Source organism: Mobula birostris, chromosome 23 (assembly GCF_030028105.1).
Source record: "Mobula birostris isolate sMobBir1 chromosome 23, sMobBir1.hap1, whole genome shotgun sequence".
Lineage (NCBI taxonomy): Eukaryota > Metazoa > Chordata > Chondrichthyes > Myliobatiformes > Myliobatidae > Mobula > Mobula birostris.
The window spans coordinates 34259194-34274420 of NC_092392.1; the positions used below are offsets into that span (position 1 = coordinate 34259194).

Below are 15227 nucleotides of genomic sequence, written 5' to 3' on the forward strand. Positions count from 1 at the left end.
TGAGGGGTAGTAACTGTTCCTAAACCTGGTGGTGTGTGTCCTGTGGCTCTTGTACCTTCTACCTGTGGGCAGCAGAAAGAAGAAAGCATGGTGCATGGTGGGGATCTCTGATAATGGACGCCACTTTCCTATGACAGCATTTCATGCAGAAGTAGTCAGTGTCTGGGAGGGCTTTACCCGTGTTGTTCTGAACGTATGATTCAATTGGATTTTAAGGCAGACCTCCTGAACCCACATTCCTAAATATGATTTTTGGTGATTTAACATCACTAATTACTATTTTGTTTCTTTTATTGCACAGAGTGATCAACTACCACAAATCGCTGTTTTATAAATTGGGTTTCTTTGCTGTGATTGCACATTTCATAGCAAATGTCTGCTACACTGGGTCGTTACTATATGTATCCCACCATAACTACCCAGGTGGAGTTGCTATGCAAAAACTTCATGAGATGGTGCCTCCAACAACAGGTCTGTGACATTTTACAGTTGTCTTGTTTTAAAATCCAATGGTGATGGCATTCAGTTGCAATTAGTTGCTCTTTTACTACTATTGTTGCATTTTGTTGGGGTGCCTGACATCGATGATCTTGGCATAAGATATTACCTGACTGCAGTTTGATTGTTGTTCCATTAACAACAAGAAATGGTACACTTATTTGGCTTTTTAAAAAATGTTCTACTTATTAGAACTAGTTAAATATCCTGCATGGATAATTATCTTGATTCATTTACTAGTATCCTTGCCTCTGAATTAGAGCAGCATACAGAAAGCTGGAGGGATTCGTTAAATCAGGAGCATCTATAGAGGGGAATAAAGTTGACATTTTGGGCTAAGACCCTTCAATGGGACTTTTTGAAAACCTTGGCTGTAATTCTTGATGCTATTTTATACTTAATCATGGTATTTTATAACACGGGCATGGGCAATGCTTGTAGCAGCCATTCTAACAAACCAATTGCCACTGCTGGCAACCTAGTGTGGATTGTTATCCTTGTACGATGCGCCCTCTGATCACTACAGTGATAGTGTTCCGCAAGTCGAAGAACTGTTTTTGATCTTTCATCAAAAACGGCAAAACATACAATCTTGAAGTGATGAAACTTGAGCATAATTAAGCGTAACTAAATGGAATTAAGCATTCAACAAAAGGATACTGTATGACAGCCGTCTGTCCCCAGCTCCAAACTGCCCAGGACAAAGCACGGATATATATTCCCTTTGCTTTTACCACACCTCTCACTCACGTGACTAGTTACCATAGTAAACACACAACACAGAAGACAGTGCAGATAAAGAATAGAGGCATGGCTTCTACAAAAAATACTTGAAAGGGTCAGCCACTATTTCTTTTAGTTTTAGAGTTGTTAGTTTTTAATTCAGTTGTAACCTACATATCATTCTAAATAACTTGGATATTATTTTAAATTTCATCATTATGTCTTTAGTAACTGAATTGCAGTATGCTGTTTTGTACTGAATAGAGTAGCACTGAAATCTCCTTGTCCTCAGCAATGATAATAAAGCTCTAATTCAATTGAACTGCATGTTCTTGGATTCAAGCTTCACTTGGAATCTGAGGGTATTTTGCCTGGATTGATACAGATAAATTACTAAGTTGTATAGTTAGCGATTTTTCAGAATCAAATAGTAAATAAAGGGCCTGTTTATCCATTAAAGGCACTTAAATAGCAATGTTCCTCTTTCGAAATACCACAAGATCAGGTGATTTGCTGTCTGTGGGCTGTTGCTGTGCACCAGTAATAACTGTTTTGTTCACATAGCTAAGAACCATAATCTGGTGAAGGTGTTAATTCATCTAATTTTATAGTATTTTAAAATTTTCACATTTACATTTGCCCTAGTAAAGCAGGGTTATCATGAGGTGAGGGTGTGATCATTTCTGTTCTTCCTCAGTTCTCACTTTACAGCTGATGATTAATTCATGCCTTGTTTTCAAAGTACAGTGGGGTCTGGATGGAAACAATTGCAGTTAGCATAACATTTCAGAACTAAAATAGGAAATTATTGGTTGCAGCACTGCATATAAGTTAGAAGTTCTAAGCTTTAAAATAATATTGCGGAGAAAACAAGTAAAGGAAGAAGAAAAACAAGCCGGTATTAGCATTTTACTAGTTTGAGTTAAAACTACGCTAATAATGCAGTGCTTGCTGTTCTTTGTTTTTGTGTTACACTGTACTGGAAAACAAACATTAGCCAGCAGAAAAAGACCTCATTTCCTTGAATTGATGCCAGTGTAAATGCTATCATGTATTATGTGAGAATAATCACTAACCAGCATTCAGTATAATCTTTTCAGACACAAGTTATGTGTGCTTGTTGTTACTAGGAGTTAGACCATGGTAGAGAAGGCAAAGTAAGTGTTGAATTACATCTGCTTGCATACTTACGTTTCCATTGTTATAAGGGTTAGCAACAATACAGAAAATCCGCGGATGCTGGAAATCCAAAGCAACACACACAAAATGCTGGATAAACTCAGCAGGTCGGCAAGCGTCTATGGAGAAGACTAAACAGTCGACGTTTTGGGCTGAGACCCTTGATCAGTCCTGGATCAAGCCTCGTATTTTTATCTTGGCAAATCAACTTCAGATTTTGCAGATGAGAAGAACTTCGGAGATAGCATTGTCTGGAATGAGTCTCTTTGGACACCTGCCACAACATTGCAGAATTCTATTAATTAATTTTAGCATTTTTTGTGATTTTTGTTTTAAATGAAGTGTTTATTAGATTACTAAAAATATATACTATTATACTTTTTTAATGTTTTCCTTATTTATTAGGAATCTCTAATAGTTGCTCATGCTTTAATAGTATGCTGTGAACACCTTCTAGCATTCAAATCATTTTGCTTTTGTAGCTCAATCTTTAAGATAAGGGCTACCAGTTGAATTGTTTAGGGTTTTATTTATTGAGAGATATAGCACGGAATAGGCCCTCCCAGCCCTTTGAGCCGTGCGTCTGGCAACCAGAATTTAACCCTAATCATAGGACAATTTAGGAATGCACCCTTACAGGTGTATGTAACGAGTAATTGACCTGCTGAACTAACTGTAGAACTATGGGAGGAAACTGGAGCATCCGGAGGAAACCCGCACATTCCACGGGGAGGGCCTACAAACTCCTTAGAGAGGACGCCAGGATTGAACTCTGAACTCTGGTATCCCCAGCTGTAATAGCATTACGCTAACCGCTAAGCTGCCGTGGCGCCCCATGAGCGCCATTCTGCTGTTGAGCAGTAATGGTGCCCAAGTGCGAATCAGTGCACGTTTTCTTAGGTTTATTTATTTTGATTTCCCAATCACAGGAAGAGAGCCAAGTACTTTTACGGCCAGTTACTTCGTCTCGATAATATAATGATTGTATGAGTTAAAGCTTAAATTGCCAAATTTGTAGGGAAATAGCTTTATTCTGTAAATATTTGACTGTGCTGGAGTACTCTTCTGGTGTACTCCCTTGCGGTCACTATGACATGATTTATCTTGGTGTAGTTGTTAACTTTATCAAGTGTACTGAATCTTGATAATTTGCAGTTAGTTCACCAGGTCCCAGCTATTTACAAACAAGAGAAAATCAGCAGATGCTGGAAATCCAAGCAATACACACAAAATGCAGGAGGAACTCAGCAGGCCAGGCAGTACCTACGGAAAAGAGTACAGTCGGCGTTTTGGGCCGAAGCCCTTCAGCAGGACTGGAGAAAAGAAGATAAGGAGTAGATTTAAAAGGTGGGGGAGGGGAGAGAGAAACACAAGGTGATAGGTGAAATGGGGGGGCGGGGTTGTTGGTGAATGAAGTAAAGAGCTAGGAAGTTGATTGGTGAAAGAGATACAGGGCTGGAGAAGTGGGAGTCTGATAGGAGGGAACAGAAGGCCATGGAAGAAAGAAAAGGAGGGAGGTGATGGGCAGGCAAGGAGATAAGGTGAGAGAGGGAAAAGGGGATGGGGAATAGTGAAGGTGAAGGGGGGGCGGTACCATTACCATAAATTGGAGAAATCGATGTTCATACCATCAGGTTGGAGACTACCTAGATGGAATATAAGGTGTTGCTCCTCCAACCTGAGTGTGGCTTCATCGCAACAGTCAATACATGGATTGATGTATCGGAATGGGAGTGGGAAGTGGAACCATTGGGAGATCCTGCTGCTTCTGGCAGACGGAGCGTAGGTGCTCAGCAAAACGGGTCTCCTAGTCTACGTCGGGTCTCACCACACAGGGAGCACCAGACACATTACACCTCCTCCCTCACTACCATTCAGGGCCCCAAACAGTCCTTAGGGGTGAGGTGACACTTCACCTGTGAGTCTGTTGGGGTCATATACTGTGTCTCGAACTTCCAGTAATGGCCCCCCTTCCCAGCTCTTTAATTCATCCACTCCCCCCCGGTCTCACCTATCCCCTTGTGTTTCTCTCTCCCCTCCCCCATTTTTTAAATCTACTCATCTTTTTCTTTTCAGCAGTCCTGCTGAAGGGTCTCAGTCCGAAACGTCGACTATCCTTTTTTCCCATTGATGCCGCCTGGCCTGCTGAGTTCCTCCAGCACTTTGTGTGTGTTTCCCAGCAATTTAGTCCATCTTGTTGCAATTGTACCAATGCTCTCCACGTTCTTACCACTTTTAAAAAGGTACTTCATGATCTTTCCTCTACCCTACAACCATTCAACACATTCATACCTTTGTCACCCTAAGCAGTCTGGGCGTGCCACTTTTCCTTAAGTCTCAGTCAGTAGTAGTTTTCATCTGCACATCATATATCACACAGTGTTCAGGTAGACTCCCAGACTCTGATACATAGCCTTGTTAACCTAACACTTGATTGCTTGCTCAACCACTACAGCCATCACAGCATTCCGTAATTTTTTTTTTTTTTGTTTTTCGTTGATTACTAGGTTTAGCAATTTCTTAAAATTCTGTTTTTAAGCATTCTTGTTCCACTGTGGCTGTTTTCTCAAAAACAGCATTTTATTTCATGACTCTTTTGAAATTTTCTTCGTGGACATTTCACGATGGAGAAGATTTTCCTAAGCTTCATTCTCACCATTATCTTTCTGTCCAGCTGTTTCCGTGCATATCGATGTCGCTTCTGCTCAGACCGGTGTTTCTCGGTTTCTTGAACTCAATCAAAATTGGAGGTACGTTATTTCCAAATGGATTTTCAGTACACTTTTATTTTATGCATGTTTGTATTTAATGATGCACTTCAGTTTATTATTCAACAAATACCTAATGTTCCTGTTAGTATAAAATTGATTTTAAAAAAAACACCATATTGCTCTAAGAACTCAGCAGATCAATCAGCATCCATGAAGGAAAAGGGATGGTCAATGTTTTGTGTTGAGAACCACCTTGAGGACTGAATGCGTTGAAGAGAGATGCATGGTGCACCACACGGCTACACTTATAACTGTGTGGCTAAACACATTCCAGTGCTATTTTCAAGTTGCTGAAGACCACTGTCATAGGCCAAATCAAATGTGGAGATCGGTGGGAAGGGACGGGGGGGGTCGAATGGACAAGGGAGTCATGTTGGGAGCGATCCCCGCCAAAAGCAGAAAGAGGGGGGAGGGAAAGATGTGCTTGGTGGTGGGATCCCGTTGGAGGTGGCGCAAGTTACGGAGGATTATATGTTGGACCCGGAGGCTGGTAGGGTGCTAGGTTAGGACAAGGGGAACCCTATTCCTAGTGGGGTGGTGGGAGGATGGGGTGAGAGCAGTTGTGCATGAAATGGGAGAGATGCGTTTGAGAGCAGAGTTGATGGTGGAGGAAGGGAAGCCTCTTTCTTTAAAAAAGGAAGACATGTCCTTTGTCCTGGAATGAAAAGCCTCATCCTGAGAGCAGATGCGGCGGAGACGGAAGAATTGCGAGAAGGGGATGGCATTTTTGCAAGAGACAGGATGGGAAGAGGAATAGTCCAGGTAGCTGTGAGAATCCGTAGGCTTATAGTAGACATCAGTAGATAAGCTGTCTCCAGAGATAGAGACAGAAAGATCAAGAAAGGGGGGGGAGGTGTTGGAAATGGACCAGGTAAACTTGAGGGCAGGGTGAAAGTTGGAGGCAAAATTAATGAAGTCAACAAGCTCAGCATGCGTGCAGGAAGCAGCGCCAATGCTGTCGTCGGTGTAGCAAAGGAAAAGAGAGGGACAGATACCAGTATAGGCTTGGAACATGGATTGTTCCACAAAGCCAATGAAAAGGCAGGCATAGCTGGGACCCATACCAAGGGTGGAATATTGGGTGGATGGAATCAGCTGCAAAATATATAGGAGACCCTGTAGATTGAGTTTGTGGAAGATGGGCAGATGGAACTGGGTGGGGAGAGAAGCAGGGTAACAGAGCTGGAGAGGACTGGATCGATCAGAAAGAGGGGGAGAGACACAGGAGATGTGTGTTACTCATACTGGAAAATTCACTGTTTTTACCATTAGGCTGTTGACCACCCAAGTGCCATATGAGTTTGCATAAAATTGTCAAACCCTGCCACAGCTTTTCAATGATTCTATCTGTATACTACTAAAACTCTCATGCTCTGTCTGTCTGTTTGTGATCTCCAATTAGCGCAAATGGTGCATTACAGTGGCACTTTTTTTGGCTAAATCGAATTAAAAGGCACTAACTTGCAGAATGCAGGCAAAGTTCGGTGTTATATATTTGTATAAAATTGCTCATTCGCCAAAAATCAACAGGCTGCCTTTCACCCGAGACCCAATCGGCCATCATGGAAATCAGGATGCGACAGCCCGACGCATACGCACGGCCAGCCTCAGCAGAGACACCTACCAGAGCAAAAGGGCAGGGCAGCTCTATTTCGAGGGGTCACATTCTGCTAATCACTATCAGCATGTGCAGGATTGGGATAGATCTAACTGGGACCCATCAATAAGAGATAATTAAACCTTATTGTAATGACGTACTTCGAGACACCCATGAAACCCTTTGCTGCAGTCAAAGGACAGCGGTGACTATATCACGTCCATTTAGGAGACCGCCAACCACATCACCAAGAATCGTCAGCATCCTTTGGTGTTAGTGCTTTATATCTTCTATCCTGCATTAGGTTTATAAGAAAGGTCAGCCTAAGTATGCCACGTGGAAAGGGAAGGGGGACATTATGGTTAAGAGATGACGCTAAGCGTCTTTGAGAAGCGGCAAGGAGAGGGAGAGAACAAGAATCGGATGAGGCCAAGGCCGCGCGACTCCAGGATCAAAGAGTCAGGACAAAAAAAGATGAGAGAAGAAGAAACGGAGGAGGAGAGGCATGCACGTCTCCAGAATCAGAGACAAACAACAAACAGCAGAAGAGATGAAGAGACAGGGGATGAAAGGGCTGCACATCTCCAGAATGACAAGGGTGGCAGAGCAACACTCACAACACGCTGGAGGAACTCAGCAGGTCAGGCAGCATCAGTCAATGTTTCGGGCTGGAACCCTTCGTCAGGACTGAAGAGGGAAGGGGCAGAGGCCCTATAAAGGAGGTGGGGGGGGAGGGTGGGAAGGAGAAGGCTGGAAGGTTCCAGGTGAAAAACCAGTAAGGGGAAAGATAAAGGGGTGGGGAAGGGGAAGCAGGGAGGTGATAGGCAGGAAAGGTGAAGAAGGAATAGGGGAAAGCACAATGGGTAGTAGAAGGAGGTGGAACCATGAGAGAGGTGATAGGCAGCTGGGGGAGGGGGCAGAGTGAAACAGGGATGGGGGAAGGGAGGGGGAGGGAATTACCGGAAGTTGGAGAATTCGGTGTTCATGCCCAGGGGCTGGAAACTACCCAGACGGTATATGAGGTGTTGCTCCTCCAACCTGAGTTTAGTCTCATCTTGGCAGTAGAGGAGGCCATGTATGGACATATCTGAATGGGAATGGGAAGCAGAGTTGAAGTGGGTGGCTACTGGGAGATCCTGTCTGTTGTGGCGGACGGAGTGGAGGTGCTCGATGAAGCAGTCCCCCAATCTGCGTCGGGTTTCACCGATGTAGAGGAGGCCGGACTGGGAGCACCGTATGCCATAGATGACCCCAACAGATTCACAATTGAAGTGTTGCCTCACCTGGAAGGACTGTTTGGGTCCCTGAATGGTGGCAAGAGAGGAGGTGTAGGGGCAGGTGTAGCACTTACGCTTACAGGGATAAGTGCCAGGTGGGAAATCCGTGGGGAGGGATGTGTGGACCAGGGAATCTCGGAGGCAACGATCCCTGCAGAAAGCAGAGAGGGGTGGAGAGAGAAAGATGCTTATGGTGGGGTCCTGTTGAAGGTGGCGGAAGTTGCGGAGGATAATGTGCTGGATCTGGAGGCTGGTGGGGTGGTAGGTGAGGGCAAGGGGAACTCTGTCCCTGTTGTGGTGACAGTAGAATGGAGTGAGGGCCGAAGTGCAGGAAATGGAGGAGATGCAGGTGAGGGCATCATTGATGATGGCAGAAGGGAAACCATGATCCTTAAAGAGGACATTTGAGATGTCCTGGATGGCAGATAAGCCAGAAATAATGCCAACAAAAGTGTCCTTGTTAAACGAGGAGGAGCTATATTTGCTTTGTTACGCGTCGTTCTTCTTTAATAAACTGGGGTTTATTACTTCAGTTTCCAAAGCAAAGCGATACCAATAGCATTCAGTAAAATTTAATATTCATTCTGGTCACATCAGACTGCACTACCCTTCTCTCAAAGGGTGCCCCAACGGGTCACCCTGTTTTCTAGTCATTTATAATCAGGACATAACTGCTTCGCTGGAAAAACTAAAAGTTCATGATAAGAAATCTTAACTTATAAGGAATTACAAAAATTAGCTTAATAAATATGTTTTTAGAATTCTTATCTGTAAAAATTGTCCTTTTTTTTTTCTTTTTTTTGTGATAAGGTATGACAAGAGGGAAGATCTTAAACCAGGAGAAGTTGGCACCAAAGAATACACACACAACCTAATGGAAATGGATCCAAATTACGTATCACAGTACAGAAACACACATAGGATAATGTTCAATATTTCTGGCTTTAGTGGGATTGGATTTAATATCTCTCGATTACCTCCATTTTACATTAAAATGGAAACAAAATTAGTGGCACTAGAAAAAATACGCACATTAATGAGAAAAAGATAAAATAAAATGTAGCCCATTTTGCTCAGTGATTAAGACTACCAAAATTCTGTGAGTTCCTGTTGATTCTGCCATTTATTACAAAAGAAAATCTTAATTCACAGCACTAATTGGGAGTCTGCAATAATGTGTGGGATGTTGTGAAGATGTTGTTCATTAAGTTATGCCAAGGTAAAGAAAAATTGCTCATTTGTTACTAGCACAATTTGGTATTTCTACACCTTCAAGTTCTTTTGATTTTAAAAAGTGCAATATATCCTTCTCAATGTTATAATGAAGAAAATGGAGACAAGAATTTTACTTGGGTGTGTGCCATAATTTTCCAAACATTGAAATGAGTGGAAAGGAAACTGGATGACAATGGAAGTGATATTTCAATCACTTTATCTTTAAGAAGTGCAGATTTATTGCACAAGACCAAATGATAATTATGCATTCACGTTGTACCTGATTATATTGAAAATAAGACCAAGTATAACTATTTAATCATGCTTCTGATTTCATCTGCTGGAAAGGAATAATGAATCAAACTACTAGTCCAGTGAGTGATATTGAAAACATGAGTTCACTTCAGTTCTCCTTTGTTATAAGAACTTTTAATGGATCACAAATTATATTGATTCTCTGGTGTACAGATTAAACTGGTCATACTTTGGGCTGAAGTTAAATTGAATACAACAAAAGCAAAAATAGATATTTCTAGTTGCGCTATTATTTCAACTCATGCCTAATTGATACTATTTTCTGTCCTTTTAATGTTTTAGAGGATGATTGTTTGGTAAGAACTTTTGACTTCAGTGGAACATAAATATTAAAATGCTGTTAATCATTGTCTTGAAATATACACAAAATTTAAATTCTTGCAGCAGTGTATCTGTTTCTGAATTTTATAAATAAATACAAAATTGTCAATTTTTATTAAGAGAGCATGGATGTTGCTGTTCTTCTCACCTGCCTGTTACTTCCTCCTGGGTCCCCTCCTCCTTCCCTTCCTTCTCTGCTCCACTCTTCTTTCTTATCAGATTCTTTCTCTCCAGCCCTTGACCTTTCCCACCCACCAGGCTTCACCTATCATCTTCTAGCTAACCTCTTTACCCTCCTCCCCACTTTTTTATTCAGGCAGCTCCCTCCTCAGTGCCAATGAAGGGTCTCAGCTTGAAATGTTGACTGTTCACTCTTTTCCATAGATGCTGCCTGATCTGCGAAGTTTCTCCGGCATCTTGTGTTGTGTGTTTTGCTGTGGATTTCCAGCATCTGCATATTTTCTCATCTTTGTGATTTTTCCCATTTCTTATGTTCCCAAATTGAAAGATTTGTAAGGCTGCTTCAAGAACAATTATGGGTCAACCACACTGCCTAGTCCAGAGTTGTATACAGATGAACTAGAGAATATTTGGTGGTTATCATTTCGTGAGGAACATGAGTGAATTATTTTTTTTAGACTGCCTTTGGTTAATTGGGGCGGCTGCTTATTTGGGACAACTCTTAAAGAACGAAAACTATTCAATAAAATAGCTGGGATTCCCTTTGTTTATTTGGGACACGATGCTGCTTAATTAGGGCAGGAGATTGTTGCCAAACAGCTTCCAACTAGCACCAGCTGCATGCTCTTCTTAGACGTTACACCGTGCTTAGAGCGAGCAATCTTTAAATGGTGTCAGTGGCATGTGCTTGTATTCAAAAACCAGTGATTTTTGTCACTGATAGTTGGCGAGAAATAAGCAGTAAGACAATTCGGAACTGTTTTGCTCAATGCAATTTCAAGCATTCAGGCTTGGAGATGCTAGAAATGACTGGGAGTGAATAAAAAATGAATTCACTACTTCAATAATTCAGGAGCGATGAAAAATCTGAAAATTATCGACAATCATCTTGAATGTTACAACACAAATGAAGATTTGGAGGATGAAATCATTGATAGCATTGTCTGAAGGCATCCATTATGTACACTAAATATCTGCTGATTTTGTTCCTTTACAGTCAATCAAAAGATGTACAATGAATTATTAGGAACTAATATACTTTATACTTTATTGTCGCCAAGCAATTGATACTAGAGCGTACAATCATCACAGCGATATTTGATTCTGTGCTTCCCGCTCCCAGGATTACAAATCGATAGTAAATATTAAAACTTTAAATTATAATTATAATTTAAATTTAAATTATAAATCATAAATATAAAATATAAAAATGGAAAGTAAGGAAGTGCAAAAAAAACCGAGAGGCAGGTCCGGATATTTGGGGGGTACGGCCCAGATCCGGGTCAGGATCCGTTCAGCAGTCTTATCACAGTTGGAAAGAAGCTGTTCCCAAATCTGGCCGTACGAGTCTTCAAGCTCCTGAGCCTTCTCCCAGAGGGAAGAGGGATGAAAAGTCTGTTGGCTGGGTGGGTCGTGTCCTTGATTATCCTGGCTGCACTGCTCGGACATCATGCGGTGTAAAGTGAGTCCAAGGACAGAAGATTGGTTTGTGTGGCGTGCTGCGCCGTGTTTACGATCTTCTGCAGCTTCTTTCGGTCTTGGACAGGACAATTTCCATACCAGGTTGTGATGCACCCTAGAAGAATGCTTTCTATGGTGCCCCTATAAAAACTAGTGAGGGTTTTAGGGGACAGGCCAAATTTCGTTAGTTTTCTCAGGAAGTAAAGGCACTGGTGGGCCTTCTTGGCAGTGGACTCTACTTGGTTGGACCAAGTCAGGTCATTTGTGATATTGACCCCAAGGAACTTAAAGCTTTTGACCTGTTCCACTTGTGCGCCACCGATGTAAAATGGGTCGTGCGGTCCGCTACTCTTCCTGAAGTCAACAACCAATTCCTTTGTCTTGCTGACATTGAGGGATAGGTTATTGTCTTCGCACCTTGCCACCAGTTCTTAATTTCCTCTCTCTACTCAAACTCGTCATTACCCGAGATATGGCCTACAATTGTTGTGTCATCAGCAAACTTACATATTGAGTTCGATGGAGACTTAGCTACACAATCATGGGTGTACCGTGAGTACAGCAGGGGGCTGAGTACACAGCCTTGTGGGGCACCGGTGCTCAGAGTGATTGTAGAGGAGAGTTTGTCCCCTATTTTTACAGCCTGGGTCCTGTCTATGAGGAAGTTGAAGATCCAGCTGCAGATTTGAGTGCTAAGGCCCAGGTTCCGGAGCATAGGAGTCAGTTGATTTGGAATGATGGTATTAAATATACCACTTTATACCACTGCACTATAATACACAGTGTTATAGTACAGTAGCAGTATTGGTAGTGTCTAATTTGTTCTGTGTTTCATTTAAATACATAATTTGTTTCTCAGTTAAATGGTAGCTGATGTTTTTATTCCTTTTTAAGCATTTCCATGAAACTTTGGCTAATTGTGGCAGCCACTTAATTAGGCCAAAATGTATTGGCCCTAATACTCCAATTAAGCAGATTTTTTTGTGTGTGTGATGTCACTGTCATAAAGAGGCCAAATGCAAGCTTGAAAGATGGCATCTCATCATCTGGACATAATATTGAATTCTACAACTTTAGGTGCTTTGATTTCTCGCCATATTAGTCGTTCACTCATAATATTAGCTAGGTTTTTTGCATTTTTATGTTGTTGTGGGAGTAGAGAATATGCTCACACTGAAATCTTCCTGCTCTCATCTTCTGTCTATCTGACTCTATCTGCTCCCATTCAGTCATGGACTAGATAACCCCATGTCCAGTTGATCCCCATGTCATTCTGGTTTTACCCTTTCAAAAACATTTCCCTTCCCCTCCCTCCCTGCAGCTTAATAAGCTGCTTTTGTCTCCTTCCCAGTGCTGACAAAGGCTCTTCAACCAGAAACGTTGGCTCTGTTTCTCTTTTCACTGATGGGTCCTGCTGAAGGGTCTTGGCCCAAAATGTCGACTGTACTTTTTTTCATAGATGCCGCCTGGCCTGCTGAGTTCCTCCAGCATTTTGTGTGTGTTGCTTGGATTTCCAGCAAATGCAGATTTTCTCTTGATTGTGGTCTGAACCATTGAGTGTTTCCAGAATTTCCTGTTATTTTCAAGTCTAGTTACTGAAAATTATTAAACTTGCCCCCATTAGAACACAGTTTCCAAATATCTTAGTGATTCTTTTACAAATTTGCATAACTATTTAATTTTGTCAAACTTTATAACTACAATATTTTCAGAAAGATTAACAGTATTGTGATGAACTACATAAATAATCTTTTTTCCATCTTTTATTGCAACTTGGAAATATTAAATTTATCCTCAGTATGCTGTAACTTCTTTGGCGTGTTACGCTGATGGCGTCTAGGTCAGCAATGAAGATCCACCATCTCTGGTGGTGTCCATGGCTTCCTTCATCGTGTCAGTAGCTTCCTCTCGGTTTACTGTCAGTCATGCAAGTCCCGGGTGGAGACTCAGGAATACCGTCCCCCTCAAATGTAGAAGGTTTCTTCATTGCTGCTTCTGTAACGGTTTTGTTTGACCGGTCAGGGTTGTTAGCCCTGAGCTGAACCCACGAACCTGAAGGACTGGTGGACCAAGTCTGGCCTCGACCCTTTGACCTGTCTGGCATGGGTGACCCTACCAAGAGTCAAAGCATAAAGCCCTGACCCCAGCCGGCATAGCTCTCTGGGTCATTGAAGCATGCACGTCTCCAAACCATGACTAGGTTGTAATCCTCTTGGAGGATGCTTTAAATAGTCATAGTGAAATGAATTATGCCCAATAGTCAAGTATGTTCAAAATTAATTTCAATTTAGTATTGGTAAATATGGTATCCAGAAATGAAGATTTCAAGTCTCAATAACAATATTTGGAAAATGTTCTTTCTTTCATGACTGTGTGGAAGTCAAATTTTATGGTTGTATACTGCATACATACTTTGATAATAAGTGTACATTGAACTTGGAATATTTCTGTAATCTTACATTAATTTTCTATTTCCTGAACATATTAACAGTTTTGAAAAATAATTTTGTCATTGTAGATATTAAAAGTGTATAAATAGCTTATTTCATAGAAAAAAAATGTCTGTGTTTTCTGTTGGTGAGGTTGAAAATTTTACTTGAAGAGGATTTTAATCTTCAAACAATAGCGTCTGTTGGCATACTCTTTGAAAATACAAGTTAAAAACGTTTCAGCTTCATTAATCAGATACAATTCAGCATAGTTCTCCCTGAAGAGGGTGTCTTGTAGAATAAGTTTTAACAGAGGTGCCTTGAGTTGTGAAATTTATGCCAAGTAGCAGAACTACTGTTTTTATTCACTCATCCTGTTTATCAAGTCTTGGCTTTAAATAAGTCACCTACGGTGAAAACTAAATACTGTACTTGGTCGGATTCCAGTTAGCTGTCACTTCCTTCCTGTCAACTGCAGAATTTGCTTTAGCAGAAACACTTAATTAATTACTGTTGATGGTGATGGATTAGTTCCACAAGATTGCATTCCAGAAGGCATTCAGGCATGTAGAATCAGGTGGTCCATTTGGTTTGGATGTTTGGCATCATTTGTTTCTGAGACATATTTTTCCCACAATTTATTCAGCATTTTGCCTCTGATAAGCAACAGATGTGTTCAGATAATATATTAAGCAATATGAATCTGTAAACATTCACCGAGTCTAGATGGCTTTACAATCATTACCTAAGAAGATAGTGAATAACTATGTGTTCTATTTCGTGTTTTGTATATCATCAGCAACAGAGAAACCAGGGTCATATTGAAATGCTTATTCAAGCTACTATGAAGAATTCAAATGCTTCTTACATTTCTTCAGCAATCAAAGTTCAAAGTAAGTTTATTATCAAAGTACATATAGGTCACGATAAACAACCCTGAGATTCATTTTCTTGTGGGTATACTCAATAAATCCATTAATCATAATACTATCAATGAAAGACCACACCAGTGTGCAAAATACATCAAACTGTGCAAATACAAAGAAAGAAAGACAAGCAAGCAAATAATAAATATTAAGAACATGAGATGAAGAGTCCTTGAAATTGAGTCCATAGGTTGTGGGAACAGTTCAGTAATAGAGCAAGTGAAGTTCAGGTTCTTGATGGTTGAGGGGTAATAACTGTTCCTGTACCCTTTTCCTGATGGCAGCAGTGAGAAGAGAGCATGCCTGGTTGATGGGGGTCCTTGATGATGGATGCT

At 41.2% G+C, this 15227-nt stretch overlaps 1 protein-coding gene across 1 annotated transcript in view; it reads left to right on the top strand.

The window, feature by feature from the left end:
• Positions 1-14008, top strand: part of alg12 (ALG12 alpha-1,6-mannosyltransferase) — a 30691-nt gene extending 16683 nt beyond the window's left edge. The window contains exons 7-9 of the mRNA XM_072241050.1: positions 302-471; positions 5075-5150; positions 8856-14008. Of these exons, the coding sequence (XP_072097151.1) occupies positions 302-471; positions 5075-5150; positions 8856-9096 (487 nt within the window). The 3' untranslated portion in view covers positions 9097-14008. The remainder of the gene's footprint in view (positions 1-301; positions 472-5074; positions 5151-8855) is intronic.
• The last annotated feature ends 1219 nt before the right edge of the window (positions 14009-15227 follow it).